Below are 21827 nucleotides of genomic sequence, written 5' to 3'. Positions count from 1 at the left end.
GACAAAAAAAAAATGTCTCTGCCCTCAGCCATGTTTTTTATCTCTCTCCTCACTCATCAGCATAACTCCACCCTCATCATGCATAGTCATGCATCCTGCATTCCAGCTGGCTCCCAGCCACCCATCCTGCACTCCTGTTGGCTCTTAGGTGTTATAGGAGGAAAACAGTGAGTCACAGAGGATATTTTGCTGCTATGCCAGATGGAGGAGGAATGTTATGCTTTTGAGTGTTGAGATTTGAGCGGGCTTCACCTTGGAAGAGAGACTTGACTGATTTACTGCATATTCCTAGTGTTTACTGTCAGACCTTTTTGATGCCCATAGGGCATCTCCATGCCATATCATCCATGCCAGTCTTCTGCTGGGCCCTCTGGAAGAGCAGTGCCCACAGAGCCCTCCACCCCTCATAAAGCTTGCATTCTACACTCAGACTGAAACAAACTTGACTCTACCCTTATTCTTTAATGCGAGTATAATACACAAAGTTATTTCATCTGAATTATAATTAACTATTTAACTGAGGTTACAGTGTTTTTAGACAGTGCACACGTAGTGCTCCACACACATAAGCCAAGCCATTAAAAGCTCTCAAATACCTGATAATGGTGTTCTAGGGGGAGTGTGGGGCTTTGTTTCAAGTTAAATTGTGTCCTCAAGAACTGAAAACCTTTTCCTAACTACCAGGGTAACAGAGTCTGAGTTTGCGCTGTCTGTCTGTGGAATGCAGTAATGAAACAAATCATCTGAATGAAAAAATGGCACATGAGTCCGAGGACAGACAGTCCATTCTCTGAGAAATGATGCTGCTGGCCTGTTTTACTAAACATTAAAATCCATTTAAACATGTGCCACGCCATATCCTATGTCTCCAAGATTCAAAAGGGCTAAGATCAAATAAAATGTGCCTGTGCTTGTAATGGTCCCACCATAAGTCAAAGCCAGCGTGCTCTGTTTGATTTGTGTCTTGTCCTACTTTAGAATTCCTTGTTCGGTTTAGCAGTGTTTTTTTTGTGTGATTATGCCTTGTTTTATATCACTCATAATTCACACAACTCATAATGCAGATTTCTTGTTGAAGAGTCGGTTGTGTTGCAGTATTACCCCCCAACACCCCACCCCAGTGAACCTCACTGCCCTGATTGTACCCCTTTAACCATTTTGTTTGTCTCTTTGCAACCCTTGACCCCTTCTCCAACACATCCCCATCCCGCAGCAAGAGGAAGCCATAGACACTAGTGAGGGGCGAATGGGTCTCCTTGGAGACTGGCGAGAGGTGCCTGCAAGTGTGCAGTGCGTGTGCTTGCCCTCCCACTGTCTCTTGCCTCTTTCACTTGTTCTGTCCAGCATTACCCTAGTGGAGGAGGGACGTATATGTTAAGGCTTTCTTACGCCTCTCCAAAAAGATACTGTACTAAGCCAACCACTATGAATTCCTACTGTGGCTTGTTGCTTAAGAAATCAAGAAAGAACAACTGAGCAACTCCTTCAAGCAAGCGGCGAAAAGCCAGACAAATTCCTTTTCTAGCAGAGTGTGTTTGTTTGTGCGTGTGCGTGTGTGTTTGAATCTTCTCTAACTCTGAAATCTGCTGTTGTTCAATCTTAAACTCTCATCTCACTCATACCCCAGTGTTCATCCCATTGTTGTTGCACTTCCATTGCTGAGTTACAGAAGCTACCATAACACTGTGCTACTGAACGCAATAGATGCTTACACATGTTTTATGATAACTAAGGATCCATTTTTAGCTATATTTTGCTACACAGCTATCTATTCTACAAACTGAAACAGCAGTATAGAAACATGTACACATTTTTTGTTAGTAGAGCAGCAGTCATACTGACAGTTTAGTTTCAGTATTAGTATATGATATAAGAATCTACAAGATTATGATTTATTGCACGTGAAAAAGTAAAAAAAAACAAAAACAAACAAAAAAAAAACACCTGATGTACCTGCAGTGAAATGTTGAAAAGTGCAACCTGAATCCTTGTGTGTACCTTTTTAAACCTTTTCTGTTCTGTTCTTTTCTCGGCTCTTCTTCTCATCATCTCACCTCATCATTCTTTCGTTCTTTTTTCTTTCTTTCCTGTCCGCCAGGTTATTAGGCTGCTCGAAAGAGTCACGACTCTAACCAGCGTGAGTCTGTCAGTTCACAAAGAGCTCTGCGCATCTTTGAGTCTCGATCCATGTAGTGCCAACTCCAAAGTGCTTTCTGCCAGTCAGCCTAGTCTAGCGCCTGTCCAACCGTAACCCTTCTCACCCAGCCTAGCTTAGTGTCTGTCCAGTGCTTAGATCAGCCTAAAGCCCCTCCCCCCACCCAGCTCAGCTTCACTTTCTGTCTTTACCGTTAAAGAGCTGGATCCTCACAAAGTGCCAATTGCCCTCCTCTACTACATTTAGCATTCATTATTCATGGAACTTTAGCATACTCGTGAAGACTTTGCTGGTTCCAACTCTTCCTGATGCAGCTGTTGTATATAGCAGTATACTAAAGCAGTGTCCTGACACCAGGGGAGGCCATTTGGTACTTTTTAGGATGTGAATTCTCTAAAGAGACATTTCCCAATACATGATAAGTACAGGAGTGGCCATGAATGCATCACCTTTTGCTGACATACATTATTTGTTTGTGAAAAGATACTAATCGACAGGGCTTTTCAAGTAATGAGGCAGCATGAATATGCCAAAATAAGCTATTAGCATGTACTTTAAAAGCATATGCTAGATAATCTGTAGTGGTGGGAGAGGCATTCATGGCCACACAGTGCCTCACCTCTCCCTAACACTGTACACACGTGGGATTGAAAGAGGGTCTGTGAGTTGACTATGTCTTGTGGTGTCCCTCAGGTTCCAGAATGGACTAAATGCACCAGCAGAAAGGAGCGTAAAGAGAAGAAGGTGGAAAAACCGTTCTACTCTGATTCAGAGGGAGAATCTGGACCCACTGAATCGGCTGACAGTGGTAACTAGGGAGACTAAGCTGTGGTATACTCGTGCACTGTGTTTCAAAGGATGTAATACATTGGATGATTTCATCTGTAGTTTATTTCAGCTGTTTATCATCTTATTGAACTCTTGGGTTGAAACATTGGAACAGTATTTTGGCCCATGTCATAGATTTTTTCAAGTCTTACATTCTATCCTCTGTAGAATCGGACTCAGGCAGTGGCTCAGAGAGTGGCAGTGAAGAGAGTGGCTCTGCTTCAGAGAGCGAAGAGAGTGAAGAGGAGTCTGAATCTGAAGAGGAAGAAGAGGATGAAGAGGAAGAGAGGACAAAGAAAAAGAAGAAAATAGACAAGATCAAACCTAAGAAACCTGAGAGTGCTGAGAGGTCTGGTTTATTTCTATTACCTTAAGCTAGAAGAATTTTTTTTTTAGGTTGAGGACGTCTACATGTCTACATGTCATGTGTTTCCAGTGAACAAAGCAGTGGAGAGGAGCAGAAAAGAAGCAGGAAAGGAGGGAAAGAGCGAAGGAGTGGCTCGGAGTCAGAGAGTGAGGAAGAAAGCGAGTCTGAGAGCAGTGAGTCAGAGTCAGAATCGGAGGAGGAGTCAGAATCAGATGCAGACACCAAGAAGAAAAAGAAGGTTTGAGAACAAAATTACCATTCATTTTAGTACATTTCTGTTATTCTGGAAATTATTTCATATTCATGTGTTATCACATACAGAGGTGGATGTGGATTAGATTAATTAATTCCTTCATTCATTAATTATCTGTAACCCTTATCCAGTTCAGGGTCGCGGTGGGTCCAGAGCCTACCTGGAATCATTGGGCACAAGGGGGGAATACACCCTGGAGGGGGCGCCAGTCCTTCACAGGGCAACACACACACACACACTCACACATTCACTCACACACCAATCCACCTACCAACGTGTGTTTTGGAACTGTGGGAGAAAACCGGAGCACTTGGAGGAAACCTACGCGGACATTGGGAGAACACACCAAACTCCTCACAGACAGTCACCCACAACCCCAGGTCCCTGGAGCTGTGTAACTGCGACACTAACTGCTGCACCACCGTGCTGCCCACATTAGATACATTTACTAAGCTAAATATTACTTATGCTTTAAGGTAACAGTGTGACAAAAAATTTATTTTATAAATATTTATGTTAATTTCTGTTCCATTGGTTCCATACCTGAACTGGTTCATTGTTGCTTACTCCTCTTTGCCAAAAAAGATCCAAAAATTCATGTTTATAACCACCGTGACCCTTAATTGAATAAGTGGTTACAGACAATGAATGGATTAAAACCTTTTTTTCTGGAGGGAGAGGCTGCACTTAAAAGAGTCATTATTAAATTAATACTTATACTGGAGTATGTCTACTCTACACACCTCTAGTAAATTCCATCACTGCTGCATCACAAAATGTCTAGCAAGAAGACAGTAATATTCTCCTGAATTCCACCTAATCCATAAACTGCACCACATCATCCTTTATCCCTCTCATCTCTCTCAGTAACCGCCTCATCTTCCCCTTATTCTGCATAGCCCTGCTCTACCACACACCCTCCCACCACTCTGCTGCAAGAGGAAATTATTGACAGCAACACGGGTCAGATCGGTCTCATTGGAGACTGGCAAGACGTGCCCAGAAGTGTGCAGTGACTTCTTTCTCTTTCTTTCAGTAAATCCTGAGGATCATTTAGTTAGCATGCTTATACTAGGTGCTGGATCGCCAAGGATTTCTTTATAGGAAAAGATATGACTGACGCAAGGTGTTTTTTGTTTGTTTGTTTTTACTTGTTTTAATATAGACATAATGTAATCACAGTATAGTAACAGTAACATGTTAACAGAGTGTGTTTCTGCATATTAACAATAACAAATAACATATTTTATGCTCTTTTGCTTAAAACATATATGATGCTTTTACCTAACATGACCAACTAATGAATTACATCAAAAAGCCATAGAGCTATATAGCACAATGAGTCATTCATAATATACACAAGGGCAGCCTTCATAAATCAGCATAAAGCCATTATTGTAATGAATTGTGAAAGCTTGCCATGGCAGATTTACAGTTTGGCAACTAGCGCTAACTGGACACATTTTACCATCCAAATGCTGCCATGCTTACAAACACCACAGTAAACCAATGAATTTAAATTATTTTTGAAAGTGTAGCACAGATAGCATGTACCACCTCAATAATTAGCATCTTGGGGTTTCAGACTGGACTGAGGGATTTCTGAGAACTGTAAAAATCCTAAAGTGGATGGAAAAAGCTTTGACCTAAAAAGATGATTTTTCAGTTTAATTAATTTGTTTTTTAGAAGGGCATATTAATGTGGGCATTGTGTTATTGCAATGTAATAAATACCCCATTTCCTTTGCTGTGCGAAACTGTTTGACTTCACATATTTCTTCTTTGTTTTGTTAAAGTATATTTTATTATCAATTTTGTTTATTTGTTTGTGTATTTTACAGACATCTGCATCAAAGCCACCTCCAAAGCAGACCAAAAAGGAAAGCAAGAGAGAGACCAAGGAAATGTCACTGCTAGATCTGGACGACTGTATGAAAAATCTGTCTGTTTATAATGACGTACATGTTTTATAGCACTGATCATTTAGAGCAGTTAATAACTCCCATTAACGACACTATTATCCTCTCTCAGTTGAGCCAACACCTTCACCTCAAGTGACTCCCATCAACAACTTCCTGTCCAACAGTCTGGTGACTGACCTGGAGGGCTTGTCACTAACCGACACTGTACTTGCCCCTACTGTGAGTCCCATATACCTCTATCTATCTATCTATCTATCTATGAAAACTCCTTAACACTGTGTTTTACTTTACACATTGGTTAGCTCTGTGAAGACTGGTCTTTTTTCTTCATATTTTCAGACTATTGCCCCCTCCAGCTCAGTGAGGATGCACGAGCTGTTACATCGCATCACAGGCGAGGGTCTGGGTGTAGAGTATTGCTTCAGCAGACAGCCTTTCAGCCCTGACCCACACATGGTGGCGGTGCAGATCCAGTTTACCAACAACACCAGTTCTGAGACAAAGAGCTTGCATATAGAAGAGCCCAAACTGCAGTCTGGCATGAGGATCAAGGAGTTTCCTGAAATAGGTCAGCTATTTACCTTTTAAAAAAATATTCCCATATACATAAATTCCTAGTGTCATATTTTGGTTTCTGTGTTTCATACTTGCTTTAACTTCACACTGTTTAGTTCTTATCTGTCCGCTGATGTGCTCCTTATTTGTTTGTTGTTGTCGTTTTTTGTCTCAGAGGTGTTACCTGCAGGAGAGTCAGTGAATGTGGTAATGGGAATTGATTTCTGCGACTCCACACAAGCTGCAAACTTCCAGCTTTGGTGGGCACCCAACTTTTATTTCAGCTATGCATCTATTCATAACTCTCTGAGGCTGTGTCTTCATCTTGTTCTTTATCATTAGCATCCAAGAGACCTCTGTGTCTAAGCAATACTCTCTCTGCCATATTTGGAAAATGCCCATATTTTCTGGGTGGCTTAGTTTCAAGTATGCATTTAAAATCCCCACAGAAATCAAATTCAAAATGTATTCAAATTAGAATGTTAATTAGGTTATTACAATTATTTTTACCCATAAAAAAGGCTAGACTAATGCCCCTTTCACACATGCACATTAATCCAGAAATGTTCTGGAGTTTACCTGGAGGAGCTGTATGTGCGAGCGCAAACTCTCGCAGCATTTGCCCCACACCTTACCCAGACTTCATCCTCCTAGCACCCTAGTAAAGACTCTGGATGAAGTCAGCGCATGTGAGGATGGCATGTGAGTTTCTCCTACACACACTGCACAAGCACTGCTCGATGCCTTAAGCAGGTGTTTCATTTCCTGCTGCAAGAACATGCCTGACACAGAAAATCTCCAGCTGTGAGCTGCATGTGTGAAGGGACCGCTCCAGGTCATCTCCTGACCCAATATTCTCCAGAGTTCATGTGTGAAACAGGCAATAGAGTACATATCCTGTTGAACAAATTTTCCACAGATTTGTTCCCATTTATTTCGTTTATTCCGCTGACTCACTGTCCACTCTGTTCTACATTAAGGATTGAATATACGTCACAGATACCCATTGCTGAGGTTAGTTTGACATTCTTCTTGTCTTTATCAGCACTCATACCAGGAAGTTCTTCGTGTCAATCCAGCCACCAGTGGGAGAGCTAATGATGCCTGCGTTTCTGACAGAGAATGAGTTTAAAAAGGAGCAAGGTGAGATCAGAAATCTCCCTGGCATTTCTGTGACCAAGTAAATCTTGTTTTAGATTCATCAGATACTGCAGGATGATTTTTCTCTGGTTCCTAAAGGGCTTTTTGGTTATTTGAATGGAGTTAAATGTCTAGTGCTTATTTATTTTTATCAGCTTTTTCTTTATCTTACTCAGTTTAGTCTCAGACAAGCTGGTTGCAAGCACTTGCCCTTATGTTAGCATGTAGCGCTATTATACATGCTGCATCTGCTACGCTAGCATGTAGAATGGTGTTTTATTTTTTAATGGATGTACCATTTACATGCTACATAGAGCAAAGTTTTACCATCCATCAGATCATTCATTTTGTCTCACTGTGTAAATTCAGACAGCTAAGCAACATGTGGCCTGCTTCAGTGTTGCTCACAACACGAGCTGAAAGTAATGACTGTATATATTTAAACCTCTGTCATATTCTTCATTTTTCCCCTCTGTGTGTGGGTTTATTCTATTGCTGTCCAATAGAGACACTATTAAATGGTAAGTCACTCCTATGGACCTGGTTCCTTTACGCTGATAGTCTGCCACTTGCCTCAACCCCCACTCCCACCCGCCCCACGACACACATCATCAGCCCCTCTTCTCTTTCTCCCTCTGCTTCTAGCCGCTCCCCCTCATTGTCAGACCTAGCTATTGCCATGGTGACGGTGACCATAACTGCATTTGCTGTCTCACGGAACGTTGAGTGAAAGGTCCGCTGCATCCCACCAGGAATGAGCCTTGTAAAGCCACTAACGTCCCTAAAATGTCCCACACACAGTCCAGCAGGAAGCACTGCCAGAATGCTCACACTGGAGAATGACGTGTCTAAGTGCTCTTAAAGTTTGCAACAAAATTTTTAAAATACTCAGATGTTCTACTTCTAAAAGATTGTCTAAAAGTTTTGAGGCAAGTGACTTTTAAAAGCTGAGTATGAATTGAAATGTCACCTATGGTATATGAGTGTGTAAGTGACATCAGAAGTAGCAATGGAAAACAAATGGCATATTGTTATGACTGCACAGCAAAATCATTACGACTGATTTACAATAGGGCAGCACAGTGGCGCAGCAGGTAGTGGCGCAGTCACACAGCTCCAGGGACCTGGAGGTTGTGGGTTCAAGTCCCGCTCCGGGTGGAGTTTGGTGTGTTCTCTCTGTGTCTGTGTGGGTTTCCTCCGGGTCAAAAACACACATTGGTAGGTGGATTGGCGACTCAGAATTGTCCATAGGTGTGAGTGTGTGTCACCCTGTGAAGGACTGCTGCCTTGCGCCCACCGCAACCCTTAACTGGATAAGCGGTTAAAGACTATGAATGATTTACAGTAGCAGCCCCCTAGTGGCCATTATACCAACAGAAATCAACTTGAGTAATTTTATTGAATGTAGTAAAATAAAATGATATGATATTATATTAATTACAATACTAGTTGGGGACAAAGGGGTGATTTGAAGTGCCTTGCTCTTAAATCAATTCATACCTCTGTGAAAAAGATGTTAAAATAAAGAAAACATTAAGAAGAGAAAGAAAACCTTTTTTTGTAAATGTTTGTTCATCTATGAAGACAAAAATCTTTTCTGGTTTTGTAAATCATTCACATTTCTATTGAAACATTATATTCCAGAATTTGTATATCCCCATTACATCTGAAAAAGACTTAATACAAAACTGGGTATTTTGCTGTGTGGTTTTACACTGTGAAGAAGCATAGTAACTACTACTACTAAAGACTAGGAATGGATTTATAGTGTAATTTGTAGCATAGTTAGTTAGTTCAGAACACAAATTCTTAATTGTGCTAAATGATGACCAGTGGTCCTCCTTTCTGTTAAAGGTGCACTGGTCCTGCCACTCTGTTGGATGTACCCTTCAGGCATATTGATTTTGTATAGTGGGTAATTTAATGTTATTTTTATCCATCTGCAGGTCAGCTAATGGGGATGAATGAAATCACAGAGAAGCTGACCCTGGGTGAGAAGTGTCAGAGTGATCATGCCATTATTGAGCGAGTGACCGCCACGGCTAACCTCAGCAGAGTACCCTGCGGTTCAGACAAAGAGTACAGGTAGTTTTCACATGAATAATACTAAGATTATCTGAAATTTCACTGACATATAAATGCTCACATATTCATGTAATTTCTCATCAACAATGTTTATATCTTGAAGGCCTTTTATAATGTTTAAAGTTGTAATAAACAATTTAAAGCAGAGGGTACCCTATTAATATGCCTTTCGCATGTCTGCCTCTTTCTTTTCTACTGTCTATATTTCTGGCCTGTTGCACTGTTGAACTTGCTTTACTTCAGTCCTCCTCCTCCTCCTTCCTCACCTGTGTCTAGGTTTGCTGGGAAAACAGTCAGCAGCGGGAGCCTTGTGCTGGTCACTGTGGTGAGGAAAGAGGGGGGAGGTGCCCAGCTCACGGTAAACTGTGAAAAGATGGTTATTGGTACGATGCTCGTGAAGGACATCCTCCAAGCTCTGACGCAGTGATGGCTGCTGCTTCAGCTCACGTCCCTCCCTCGGTCTCACTGCATATATCTGTAGCAATGTGTCGACGTTGCCTTTACTCTGTGCACTGATATTGGACCAGCTTTCTTACTCAGTGCTTATTCAAATACTGTTAACTCTTATGGTAGTGAATACACGTTGTTCTTAGATCAGTAATAGCTTGATAACATTTAATAACGTTGAACCTACTGTATACAATTTCAGTAAATATTTTTCTGTCCCCAAAGATATGACTATACCTACACACTATACACACAAAGATCCCTTAAATGCTTCATATAGAATAATATATCCTGATCATTTCTGCCTCATATATTTTCTCATTTAATTTGGCAGAAAAGAAAATCCATGCTTATTAAATAACAATACAAAGTTTCTAGGATGTCAACCTTAACCACGTATACATGGGAATACATGGATACAAATATACTCAAAAACATTGTTGCTCAAAATAATGTAGCTTAGAAGCTCATTTAAATAGTTAGCAAATCATACAGTTCAAAGAGGACTTGATAATTATCTAATGAGCTGGAGCAGCTTTGTTGAGGCTGGTAATACCTGAAAATATACACAACCAGCTGTCCCCAAGGTTGGTATTTGGTTTCACTGCTTTAATTTACACTAATACATTTTTGCCATGACAACCAAAGTTTGTTTGGTATTGTAGCAAAATCACACACTTGTATTCCTAAAGAGAAACATCAGATTGACTCCAGTAAGCATTGATTTGGAGCTTTGGATTAATGTTGACACTTTATAGATATGCATCAGTATCCAATCAAACAAGACTGTTTTAACATTTGCACAAACAGGATATATTATTCATCTAAATGACATGCCCAACATGGTCGTTATCAAAGTTTAATGACCACTTTCCTGTCACTGCTGTCTGTGAAATATCAGGAAAGGTGTCAGTAATTTTGCTAAAAATAAAACCTTACCATTGTGTAAAATAAGAGTGAATTGAAACCCCATGTAGACTCTACAACACAGTACTCATTCTGCCTGCCTGCCTTTATAACATAACTTGTGTAATAATGTATAGATTTCAGTGTGCAATTAGTACAGCCATCACAATTATCTTTTCAAAGAACCATGCTGCTTACATTGTTTTGCAGTTTCATTAATTCAAAGCTGCTCGAGTATATAATTAAAACCTTAAACTGCATAATTGTCCTCTATGTCCTCCATGTTGTGATGCTGGACAGAATATATACTTCTGTGTTTAGATTTTAATTTTTTATTATTTATTGTAAGCTATTTTTGACCTTGTTTTTCGAGTAAAAAGCAAATCTTCTGTTATGTCCCTCTGCACTTGGTTTGTTTTTCTGTTTCCCCAAAAGACAACTACTGCAGAATATTTTAGCGCTGTTGCATCATTGTGTAGTTAGTGTTACCCCCATCCTGATATTTGTATTTCACCACTGAGGAGGAAGTGATCAGGGCCATTTCTGAAGTGTACTCCATGGTGGAGGTAGCATTAGATTTCTCAATGTAAATTATATTAGATTGTTCCTCCTGATGTAATGTTTATATCTTAAATTATTTTTTCATCTTAAACAAAGCCTAACAGGGCATGCTGAAATTCATTTGCTACATTTCTCACAGTTCTATGCTATTTTCATGTGCCGTGGTTGAAGATAAAACATTCATCGGAATACAATATTCAATGTAAAGTCTTGCTGCTATCGCTGCAAAGGACAGTCTGAATGGCCTATAGTGTGTTATGTGAGCTTGGTTAAGATCGAGGTAAGGGAAATATATTTATGTCCTTTGTGGTTGTATCAGGTAGACTGAACACAATATTCAGTGTATCATCTCCTTGCTGTGTAATGTGAAACTTTGTTTATTTATGAAATTTGCAAATGTTAATAAAATTGAGACATGCATTATGAGGTTTAGAGTGACTTGAATATTTTTCCAAGCAGATTTTAATTTTATTTATATATTTTAAACTATTATTATTATTATTATTATTATTATTACGTTTTTTATGCTGCATACTGCATGATAGTGAAGAGGAGTTTCTCCCAATGTTGTCCACAGAAGCTCCTGAATTTAATGTACAAAACATCACAAAGAAGAAGTTTACTATTGGGGTCTGGCTGATTTGTATGGAGTGAAAAAAGGGTCAAAAAGATTTTGAGTTTGTAAAACAATACTCACAAATATAATGCACTTTGTAACTGCGTTTGAGCAAATACATACAAGTAAAACTAAAATCCACAAATGTATTGGAATGCACAAATTAAAAAAAACAACAATAATTTAAATTCACAAATATGAAAAAAAGATTTGCATTTGTAAATCATATGTCGTGAATGTGTGAATCAGTACCTTCTCAAATGGCTTAAAATGTGCAAGAGCAATCCTTTTTAAGGTTCCAGATGTGACAGTGGGAGTTCTTGAATGAGGTGGAAAAAATCCACACATTCGCCTTCTCTGCTGCGTGTGCGAATCTGTTTTTTCAGTTGCGGATTTAATACCCTGTTTTGACGGCCAATTGATGGACCAATAGGAAAGCTTTAGCTGGACCAATCAGATCGCGAGGTTTGTTTAACACTGATTTGTTGCTGTCAACCATAGCGCTTTTTCACCAATGAACTCCGGTTCTTGAACCGGTTCAGTTCCTGATTCTTGAAACCTTGGTTCTTTCTTTTCCATGTTGCTGGATGCAATTTGAGCATCTACTTGGATATTTTTATTAAAGGAAGGTTGGTGCTGTAAATTGCATAAATAAAGTCATTTTATTGTCATTTTATGTCCATTTGGATTTATGATTACATGATTTTGAATTATCTATCTACAGGAAAATATACCTCTAAACGTTAATAAAATTAATATTATAAAGTGTGTTAAAAGTCCTCTCAATCCCTGATAGGATGATTACGTGAGGAATAAGAAGATTACTTTTTTAAAAAATAATAATTTTATTTTAGGAATATTTTGTAAGTGTATCCGTGAATGTATTCAGTTTCAATGCCATGAAATATTTACTCTCGAGACTGACACCAAGGACTTGGATGACAAGGGTGAAAATCAAGACTTTTATTATGAAATAACCCGTTTTATGATCTCGCGAGAGTGGCGGTGTTGAGATACGTGTCTTTTCGTGAGAGACGGAGAGACAGAGACGCTGGTCAAGATGGTGAGTTATAAACGTGCTGGGGTTATGTTAATGTAATTAAAATAATGTTGGGATTATATTAATGTTTATGGAAAGCCTTTCGGTAACTGCGTGTGGGGTGTGCTGTGTGTGGGGTCGTGCCTGTGTCTTTTCGCCGTAGAGACTGACACTGCGGCGCCCGGTGAAGTCAGCGCTAACCTTTAGGTTTAACAACATTTACTTCATTTAGCAGATGCTCCCATCCCTAGACGCTTATAAGCGTGCTTTGTGTTGATTCGGAGTTTCTATCCTATCTAGTACAGATTGTTTTGTGTCTAAAATACCAGTTAGACACTGTTCAGACACTGCAAGAACAGGGCCAGTGCAGATAGCTAACACTGCCTAGAAATAAATATAGCTAATAGATTTAAACACAGCTTGAGTGCAATATCTAGTAGTACCTAGTCACTGTTTATACCTATATGTTCACGTATGTCCGCTAACACAATGCATTTTAAAAAATATTTAGATTAGTGCCAATCTAAGTAGTTCAAATAGCAGCTGCGGGAGTCTGCTGTGCGGACAGACAGGAGTTCATTCCACCATCTGTGAACCAGGACAGAGGAGTCTTGAACCTTCTCTTCCTTCTTCTTGAAGGATGGCGGGTCCAGCCGGGCTGTGCTTGAGGGTCTAAGGGCTCGAGGTATAAATCGTTACATTTAGCAATAACTTTATTACAATCAGACTCTTCTCCTGTTGCTGTAGATGTCCACTGTGCAAAGACGCCCCCCCAGATCATTAGATCTGACTTAATTTAAATCAGATTCTGATTTGTCATTTTAAAAACAACTTTGTTTACAAAAACACATTGTTTCAGATAACCAGGGTTTAATAGTTCCTTAACCTAAGAAGCCAATCCTGTCAAATTGTGGGGCGAGGCCTTTAAGCTGCAGACAAGAGTTGGAGGGTTGAACTGAGAGAGGTGCACAAAGTAGATAAGTTACACAAAATACAATAATGAATGAAGGTGAAGTAGATTTACATCTAAACTAAGTTTAAAGGGTTTTTTCCCCTTTTCCAGGTTATTTTTAAAAGGGAAATGTGTGTCGTTTTTATGAAAAGAGGAGTGTTTATATAAGCTAAATCAATGCCTAGAGAGGGATTTAATATGTCATATATATCACTGCATACAGCAGCACTGAGGATCTGTCTTGGTGTATGGTCATCTTTAACTGCTAACTATATTCAACACAACGATGCAGTGTTGTCGGTTGCACACCTCTACCTTTGGGAATTATGTCAAAATGTTTCATCCTAATACTTGAGGAATTTTCCCAATAGAGCAACACTTCAGGAACATTACATATAACAGTTTATATAGTGACTATGTGTAATGTTTCACACACATGCAGTCTTCCTCCATTTGTAACAAATCATGCAGGTGGTTAGTTTTTGTTAAATAGTTAAAATATCAACAATCCGCTCAGTGATACCATATTGTGACAAATTTCATTACAGTAACAATGTGTCATGTTGCCCACCTTTTAACAGGGGAGTACAGTTTGTTTGCTGATTAGCCTATTTATTTAGTTTTATATACATTTTGTAATAGCTTTACATCAACGTGTTTTTCTCTCATATAAAGGAACTGGAGGCCATGACCAGATACACCAGCCCGGTGAACCCGGCAGTGTTCCCCCACCTTACTGTGGTGCTGCTCGCCATCGGCATGTTCTTCACAGCATGGTTCTTTGTGTATCCTTCACATTGAGGCCCAGAGAAACTGACTTACTCGCCTACAGTGCTGAAATGTTGCTTAGTTTCTTATAAAGACATGTATAAGCAGATGTGGATAAAATGTGAGAAAGACAATGTAGCAAATGTCTGAATTTGCTGTTAATGACCTGTAATAACACCTACAGTAAGAGCTGCTGTGTTTTGGTTTACAAGCTTCACCCTTAACCTGTTCTGCTCCAGTTATGAAGTAACATCCACAAAATACACAAGAGATGTCTACAAAGAGCTGCTCATCTCACTGGTTGCATCACTCTTTATGGGCTTTGGGGTTCTCTTCCTGCTACTTTGGGTTGGGATATATGTTTGAAGGTGAGCACTTGGTGTATTTGATAAATTATTCAATTCAGCCCTTAAAGAACATATCTTCTCTGCCCAATGAAAAACAATTTTTGGTCCAATAGTATGGACCAATAGTAATGCTTCAGAATTACTTGGAATAAAATCTTTTTACTTTGACGTCCATTGAAAGTAATGAAGGTTTTTTTCCTTCCTTCCTGTAAAGTTGCTATTTTGGAGATGCATGCTTTTCATTGGACAACGGCGATATTGGTTTGAAGCTGTGCAATCCAGATTTCAGATTTTAATAGGTTCCTTAATTTTTCAAGGCTTATTTATATATTTTCTTCAGCATCTCTGGCCAAGATGACTGTAACTTTGCAAGAAAGACTTTGCATGTGTGTTTGATATGGCATACATTAATGCAGGTGTATTCACTAACTATTTAATTTTTTTAAACAAGGAACAAATAGTGCATTGTCTTGTATATTCAAATTGTACTTTTGTAGTTCTTGTGCTGTACAAGGAATTGTGAAAATCTTGTTACAATTTGAAAATGATTTTAGATGTGCAGACTGTGCAAAGGGACTCCTTTCTTTTGTTTAAACTTTTGATATTTGTGCTATTGGTTACAGATACAGATGGGGCAGATCAAGTAAAACATTCCAGTGGATCAGCAACATTTTCTGGGCTCCACACAATTGGAAAGGAAATGGACTTTGCACTGGCAGAATATTGGGAATGGGTATTGATTTCACAAATAAAGATTTTGTAAGAAAATGCCATGTTTTGTTTAATAAGGTAATGGTGATATACTGCTGAAGATCATATGCTGTCTTTATGGTTTACCAGGTTTGGGCTGATTTTATTTATATATATATATATATATAATAAAAAAGAAACTTAACTGAACAGCAGATTCTCCACAGAAAAGGTTTAGAAATAGGATCATGCCTAATTTCTGTTAGGAAATTCAACCCTGGGTGTGTAGAGCCACTGTAAAGCAGACTGTTTTTCCAACGTCATTAAAAGCAAATCGGTCTGAAAAAGCATAAGTGCTTGCAGCACAAAGAAGTTCTAGACACATGTAAACGTAATCAAGGCAGGTAAAACCCTTTCTGCTGTCGTAATTCTGTTTAAGCGATTGTCTTTTTTTCTCAGAAGTGTGGTTCCATAACATATTACTCCACCTGCTTGGAGAGAGTGGGATGTGTTGGCTGGGTATTTGAAAACACTGGGCTATAAGCATCTGGGAGTCTGTTCGTAACGCCTAAACCCCCAATCCCATCTTAATCTCATGGATAAGAATAGAGCAGTCAGTGTCACACTCTTGGCCAGCCTCTGAAGGCCACGGCCTGTAACCTTTCACAATTTTGTGCATTTACAAGTTAGCACAGAGCGATTATCCGTTACATTTTAAAATGACTTCGTTTCTACAGTCCATTTTATCAACTCTACTTACAGTTTATAGGTGTACTTTATAGTCCTAAATTTACAGACTATAGTCCACGTGTTTCTTTGCATAATTTTTATTTCTCTATTACTCTCTTATTTAGTGGTCAGGGCAACAACAAAACATTAATTATTTGGAAGGTGAATCATTCTCACCTGTGCATTTAATGTGGGTTACACCAGCGTGAGTGGATCAGACTCATTTTAATGTTTTGGCTGATCAGTATACTGTTATCCAGAGTATTAAAGTATACATACTCTTGGTCAAGAGTACAAAATTCCAAAATCCTGTGTACACTAATATATATTGTAATACTTCCACTATGGGTAAACATCACTTAAATAGACAGTCAAGATACTGAAATGAAAAATATTTATTTGTTGTGAAATTGCAATATAAAGTTGATGACATGATATTAATCCAATAATGCCACAGACGAGAGTAAACTGAAAACATTCACAGAAACTGTCAAAGCTAAGCTTAGCCATTTATCAGCTGAAGACAGTCCCTCTGACAATGTGGTAGCGTTACTAAATATTACAATGTGTACTGACTGCAAACATTGAAAGATTAAGAGCGAGGCACTTTGGTCATCTTTAAAATACAACCAGAATGTTTGAGGAAGGTTTTTCCATTTACAAATCCTCAATCTATCTGGATAATCATAAATAAAACATTGTGTAAAAAATAAATTTCTGGCAGTTAAACATAAGAGTAATTAAAAAAAGACCAAAATCTCACTCAAGTTTCTAAAAAAGGCAGACTTTACAAAAAATTTTCATCAACAACATTATACTAACCCTACTATTTCTAAGACCATAAACAATTATTTTCATTTTATTTTGTTTTTTTATAAAAATACTAATTAAAATAACATTGCATACTAGAATATTCAACATTGTTTACTGTAACTAACTGATCTATCGATGCTGTTACTTAGACTAAATAATAATAAGAATAAAATCACCTTGATATTCAGACTGCTAAATGGAAACAAATGCTTTAAGTGGAAAAATAAGACCTGCACTACAGCAACAAAACAAGTGTGGACATTGAATAAATTTACTTTGATCTGTTTATGAATTAAGATTATTATTGCTGTTAAAAAATATTTATTTTTACCTTTGGGTCAATTGCATTCCCAAAAGAGAGTCACTGGTTCTTTGGGCATTGCAATAAGGTGCTCCATACTTATGTATTCAAGCTCTACATAAGTCTCCATTCATTCTTTTACTGCTCAGGGTCTCAGTTTGTTTCTTGCCAATCATGCAGATCCCAGTATTTTTAAATGGCTGACAGCACATCAGTATAATGTCTTTCATAAATCTCAACATGGCTCAACACACAGTAGTTTCACCTTTCTGATCTTCCTTAGGCCTGAGAGTCACTGTCGAGCTCGAGTAAAAGCATCACGGAGCCAGGGACAGTCCTCGTATAGTCTTGGATCTCCGAGGTACTCTGTTGTGCGCTTGTAGAAGTAGTAATACAACACAGCAGCTGTATGAAACAACACAGCAAGATCTTTAACTAAGGACTCAACACTTTTTTGCAAGATATGAAGGTTAACAAATGTTGTTAAGGAAATTATTTTCCTTACCTAGTCGCTGGAACACAAAGAGGACTTGTAAACCATTTGTCCACACAAAACGATTTGACTCCATCCATCTCAGATTCTGTCAAACCAATGTGAAATGGTAATGTGTTTTTAGATGTGAAGCACCTCATTGCAACTCACTCACTCCCATACTCTATCATGTTTAGGAACTGCTAGCCTTCCACCCATTATTATATCCTTATTTTCAAACCCAAAGACTTTAGGTTTATAGTGTACTCTATACATTAATTATATTTCAATGTTATCCATTTTCTCCCTAATTTTACATGATGCAAATTCCACTCAGCTAGGTCTAGGTCTCATATAATGCTGCAAAGCCAGGATAGTGAATGCTAGGACAAATTCAGGATGCTGAGGCCAATTTGTAAAATACTTTAATCATTTGGGAGCCTTTCATACTGATTGCTTATGCTGTCTTGTCTCCTGCATACCCAGCTGTATGGTTGCATTACAGACCTGTGTGGAACATCACAAAGCAAGATTTATCAGTTAAACAGATTAATTAAACACAGATTTTAGGATTGTCCAGTGTTCCTTTGTTCTTCTCCTATTGAACAAGGTTCACTTATGGCTTAACTGGGTAAACTTGAGAAATCCAGCTTTGTGGAATACCCTTATGGATGAGCATCAAAAGCGGAGATAACCACCATCTGGTGTTTATTCGTTTTCAAGTTGAAAAGCCTTGCAACACATTCACTTATTATTTAATCAATCGGTACAATGAACACTAACTTAATTATGCAATACATACTGTATTCTTGAAATGGGGTACTCTGAAATGAGGTAGCTATGCATTTAAAGGGCATGTGGTTCACCACATAAACTAGAAAAACCTTTAAACAAGAACAGAGTTTCTGCACTTCAATCTCAGTCACTGGATTTCAATATGCTGTATTAAAAAGCCAAAACAACAAAAAAATATATCAGCATCCAATTGCGTACTAACCGCACTGCAAAATGAAAAAAACGTTTGGCTTATAGGATTTCACATCACCGTAATATAAAAAATCTGGAAATTAGTGAAGTGGGGCATATTGTGATTATTATAAGACTGGAACATACTGCTAAAACCTTTTATGTTGATTGGAAAAGAGGTTTAGAATTGTTTTTAGGATAATTATTATAAATTATTACTGAATATAATAATTAAAAGGGACTTACCATGACCCAGCAGTGAAGGCAGATGCTGAGGGTGAGGTAGAGAGCAGACAGTATGAGCAGTGCTCTGAACCTCTCCAGCAGCAGAGACACTAGCCCTACCTGGAACACGTATGTGTTGAACATCATCAGGAGGATAATGATTACATTGAATAGGATGGCAATGTCCTGGATTCTGCAGCATTAAAAAGAGGGAGAGATGAGAAAATGTTAATTTCTTTCTATTATTCTATCAGCATTTCTATTGGTCCATTCATTATGAAATTTTCACACTATGTGAAGAGCAGCTGCTGTCTTTAAATAAATAAATAAATAAATAAATACATACATAGGTTAACATATAAAAATGAGTTATGCCACAACAAAACTGCTTTTATAGAAATTAACATACTGCCTGTATTGCTGTGCTCTGCACCCATTTACATTTAGTATATAGTTAAAGGTCCTAGAATCATCTGAAGTGGAAGTACATATTCAGTGATCTTTTACTCACATGAAAAGCACAAGCTGTATGACTGGAGCTACCCTCAGAAGTTCACTGAAGGAGTTAACAAACAGGTCAAATGCCAGAAGGGCCAGCTGGATCAGTAGGACCAGCGAGTAATTGTTGGTCTGGAGCATCTCAGGGTTCGGTGCTGCCCCACAGCTCCAATTAGGAGCTCACAGAGGGGCTTTAATGAGTCCTTTGGCCACCGTGGTCCTGCGTCCCAGAATATTCCGCTAGACAGTGATCTTAAACAAGCAAAAATAACTGCCTTCAAATGTCTCCATGTGAATTTTAGCCATGAGAATACAATGTGGCAAAATAATTTCCTCTTGAGAGCTCAAATGTGCCCGTGTCAAATTATAAGGTTTTCCTTCCTGTGTGAAGCAGTTTTCCAGCTGAATTATTTTTTTTCCGTTGGGATCAACTTGAAGACGCAAAAGGTTGTTGTTTTTTATCGTATTTAGACATTGCACACGTTACAGTCTGTTATATGGCTCTTGCCTCAGCCATTAAATATCAATTGTCTCTGTCCTAATTATTGTGTCATCTGTGTAAAATGCAGATTTATTCAAGAGTCTGGTTTGTAGATCTTCCATTCAGAGCACAGTTACATGACATCCACAGGTAAGGTCATCAAACTGAAACAAGACAAACAGTCAGAAAGGAAAGATTTTCAACATTTCAAAACAATGATGTGCACAAGCCGCCACCATTTCCCTACCTGCAGATACTCCATTTGCATACATCAGTGCCACACTGGCCTCTCCTCCCAGTTTCATCGACACACTGTTCTGTGTGCTGGTACTCTGAGTCACGGACAGCCTGTTATTTAAGGTGCTACGCATGTAGCTGGTTACAGGCAGGCAGAGGTCACACTGGGGATTAAGGTTTAATTTCACTGAGCGGAGAGACAGACATCTTGTGTGTTCCCTCTAATCCAGTGTTTCCCACTTCTGGTCCTGGAGGCCCTCTGCTCTGAGCAGTTCCAAAATGTCCATGTTTTCCCTGCTCCCAACAAATCGGATCCGATGTATCAGTCGATGAATGCCCCTTATGGACTTGTACCAAATGTTGAGGCACAGTGGGGTTCCAGGACCTGGGTTGGGTAACGCTCCTCTAAACTCTACATGGCTCTTACTTTCACTCAATAAACAAAGCCCTTTAGAAAGGCAACTGGACAACTGTTCTTTCACACCAGTACATTTTCTTCACCAACTATATGTCTGAGTGCCACTAGAACAAACTTATCAGGTGATATATTGAGCCAGTAGGTGACGGTGAAAGGGATTAAAATCTGGTTTACTAACCCTGGATGAGTCAAGGTTTGCCTGACATGAACTGTAACAATAAGCTGTTATTGACCACATGCTGCCAGAGACATGCTTGGAGACTCTATGTTGTGTACAATGGATTGCCATGTTGTGCATGTTATATGTTAGGCTATAACCACGGGTTCCTCCACACAAACAGTGAATACTATTTCAAAGAAACAGTAAGCTTAAATCCAGTCACGTGTACTATTTGTGTAGAGAAATCAGACTTCAATATTTGACTTCAGTGCCTCAGCCTCAGTCCCAGTCTAAATCAAATGACTCGAGCCTGAGGAACTCTACAGGGGTACTTTTCTGTTTGGTTTCGATATGATAAAGCTTACAATTAGGAGTAGCAATTCTATTCGTGACTATAGCTAACTTATTTAGTGCTAGTGAACCAACCGCAGGCTAAACCCAACTGAACAGAAATTAGCTGAGGTTATCGTTAGTTAAATTTATCTGGCTAATTCAAGGCACATGAGTCCGGAATATGCAACTAGGCTAATAAATATCCAGGAAGAGCTGTCCCGTTGGCGCTCCTGTGAGGAACTCAACCATTTCTCCTCTCCGTTAACTTTAAATAAACAGCTAACGGGCTAGCGGGCTACACAAGAGATGTCCTAACATTTTTAAGATTGCACAGTCCGAAGCCAGAGAACTCTTGTGAGTGTTAGAAGTGGAAGTATCTCGTTACCTTAGCGTCCAGCGGAGAGCTGTTTTGTAGAGTTTGTAGTCGTGTACAGACCCGACTCCGTCAGATAATAAACAAGCGGACAAAACCGCCGCCGAGAACACAAGGGGGACGACGACGTCTCCCATAGCAACCGACACACGTTCTTCTACCGTAAAGACTCCGAGAGGAATCTAGAAAC

General features: G+C 39.0%; 3 protein-coding genes across 10 annotated transcripts in view; 2 read left to right on the top strand and 1 right to left on the bottom strand.

Moving 5' to 3' along the window:
- LOC136695181 (AP-3 complex subunit beta-2) overlaps positions 1-11632 on the top strand; it is a 50404-nt gene extending 38772 nt beyond the window's left edge. For 3 of the 5 annotated variants that reach the window (XM_066669081.1, XM_066669080.1, XM_066669078.1), the window contains exons 18-27: positions 2849-2963; positions 3152-3332; positions 3420-3588; positions 5445-5532; positions 5635-5744; positions 5865-6093; positions 6256-6340; positions 7126-7223; positions 9167-9305; positions 9582-11632. In XM_066669081.1, coding sequence (XP_066525178.1) covers positions 2849-2963; positions 3152-3332; positions 3420-3588; positions 5445-5532; positions 5635-5744; positions 5865-6093; positions 6256-6340; positions 7126-7223; positions 9167-9305; positions 9582-9732 — 1365 coding nt within the window. In that variant the 3' untranslated portion in view covers positions 9733-11632. Of the gene's footprint in view, positions 1-2848; positions 2964-3151; positions 3333-3419; positions 3589-5444; positions 5533-5634; positions 5745-5864; positions 6094-6255; positions 6341-7125; positions 7224-7726; positions 7742-9166; positions 9306-9548 lie in introns of all 5 variants that reach the window. The other 2 variants (XM_066669079.1, XM_066669077.1) reach the window with 2 other exon arrangements.
- Positions 11633-12782: 1150 nt separating this feature from the next.
- Positions 12783-15800, top strand: tmem258 (transmembrane protein 258). Its single transcript, XM_066667919.1, has 4 exons — positions 12783-12898; positions 14502-14611; positions 14834-14962; positions 15565-15800. The coding sequence occupies exons 1-3, from the start codon at positions 12896-12898 to the stop codon at positions 14958-14960; spliced, it is 240 nt and encodes a 79-aa protein (XP_066524016.1). The 5' UTR covers positions 12783-12895; the 3' UTR covers positions 14961-14962; positions 15565-15800.
- Positions 15801-16664: 864 nt separating this feature from the next.
- The window catches only part of tmem138 (transmembrane protein 138), an 18680-nt gene continuing 13517 nt past the window's right edge, over positions 16665-21827 (bottom strand). Inside the window, exons 1-6 of one of the 4 annotated variants that reach the window (XM_066667915.1) lie at positions 21650-21748; positions 20364-20517; positions 19649-20280; positions 19159-19330; positions 17980-18055; positions 16665-17879 (exon numbers count right to left, since the gene is read on the bottom strand). In XM_066667915.1, coding sequence (XP_066524012.1) covers positions 17767-17879; positions 17980-18055; positions 19159-19330; positions 19649-19776 — 489 coding nt within the window. In that variant the 5' untranslated portion in view covers positions 19777-20280; positions 20364-20517; positions 21650-21748 and the 3' untranslated portion in view covers positions 16665-17766. Of the gene's footprint in view, positions 17880-17979; positions 18056-19158; positions 19331-19648; positions 20281-20363; positions 20518-21649; positions 21774-21827 lie in introns of those variants that run through there. The other 3 variants (XM_066667914.1, XM_066667916.1, XM_066667918.1) reach the window with 3 other exon arrangements.

Source organism: Hoplias malabaricus, chromosome 4, assembly GCF_029633855.1.
Source record: "Hoplias malabaricus isolate fHopMal1 chromosome 4, fHopMal1.hap1, whole genome shotgun sequence".
Lineage (NCBI taxonomy): Eukaryota > Metazoa > Chordata > Actinopteri > Characiformes > Erythrinidae > Hoplias > Hoplias malabaricus.
Note: the sequence above shows the minus strand (reverse complement) of the source record. Positions and strands in the feature narration are given on the sequence as shown.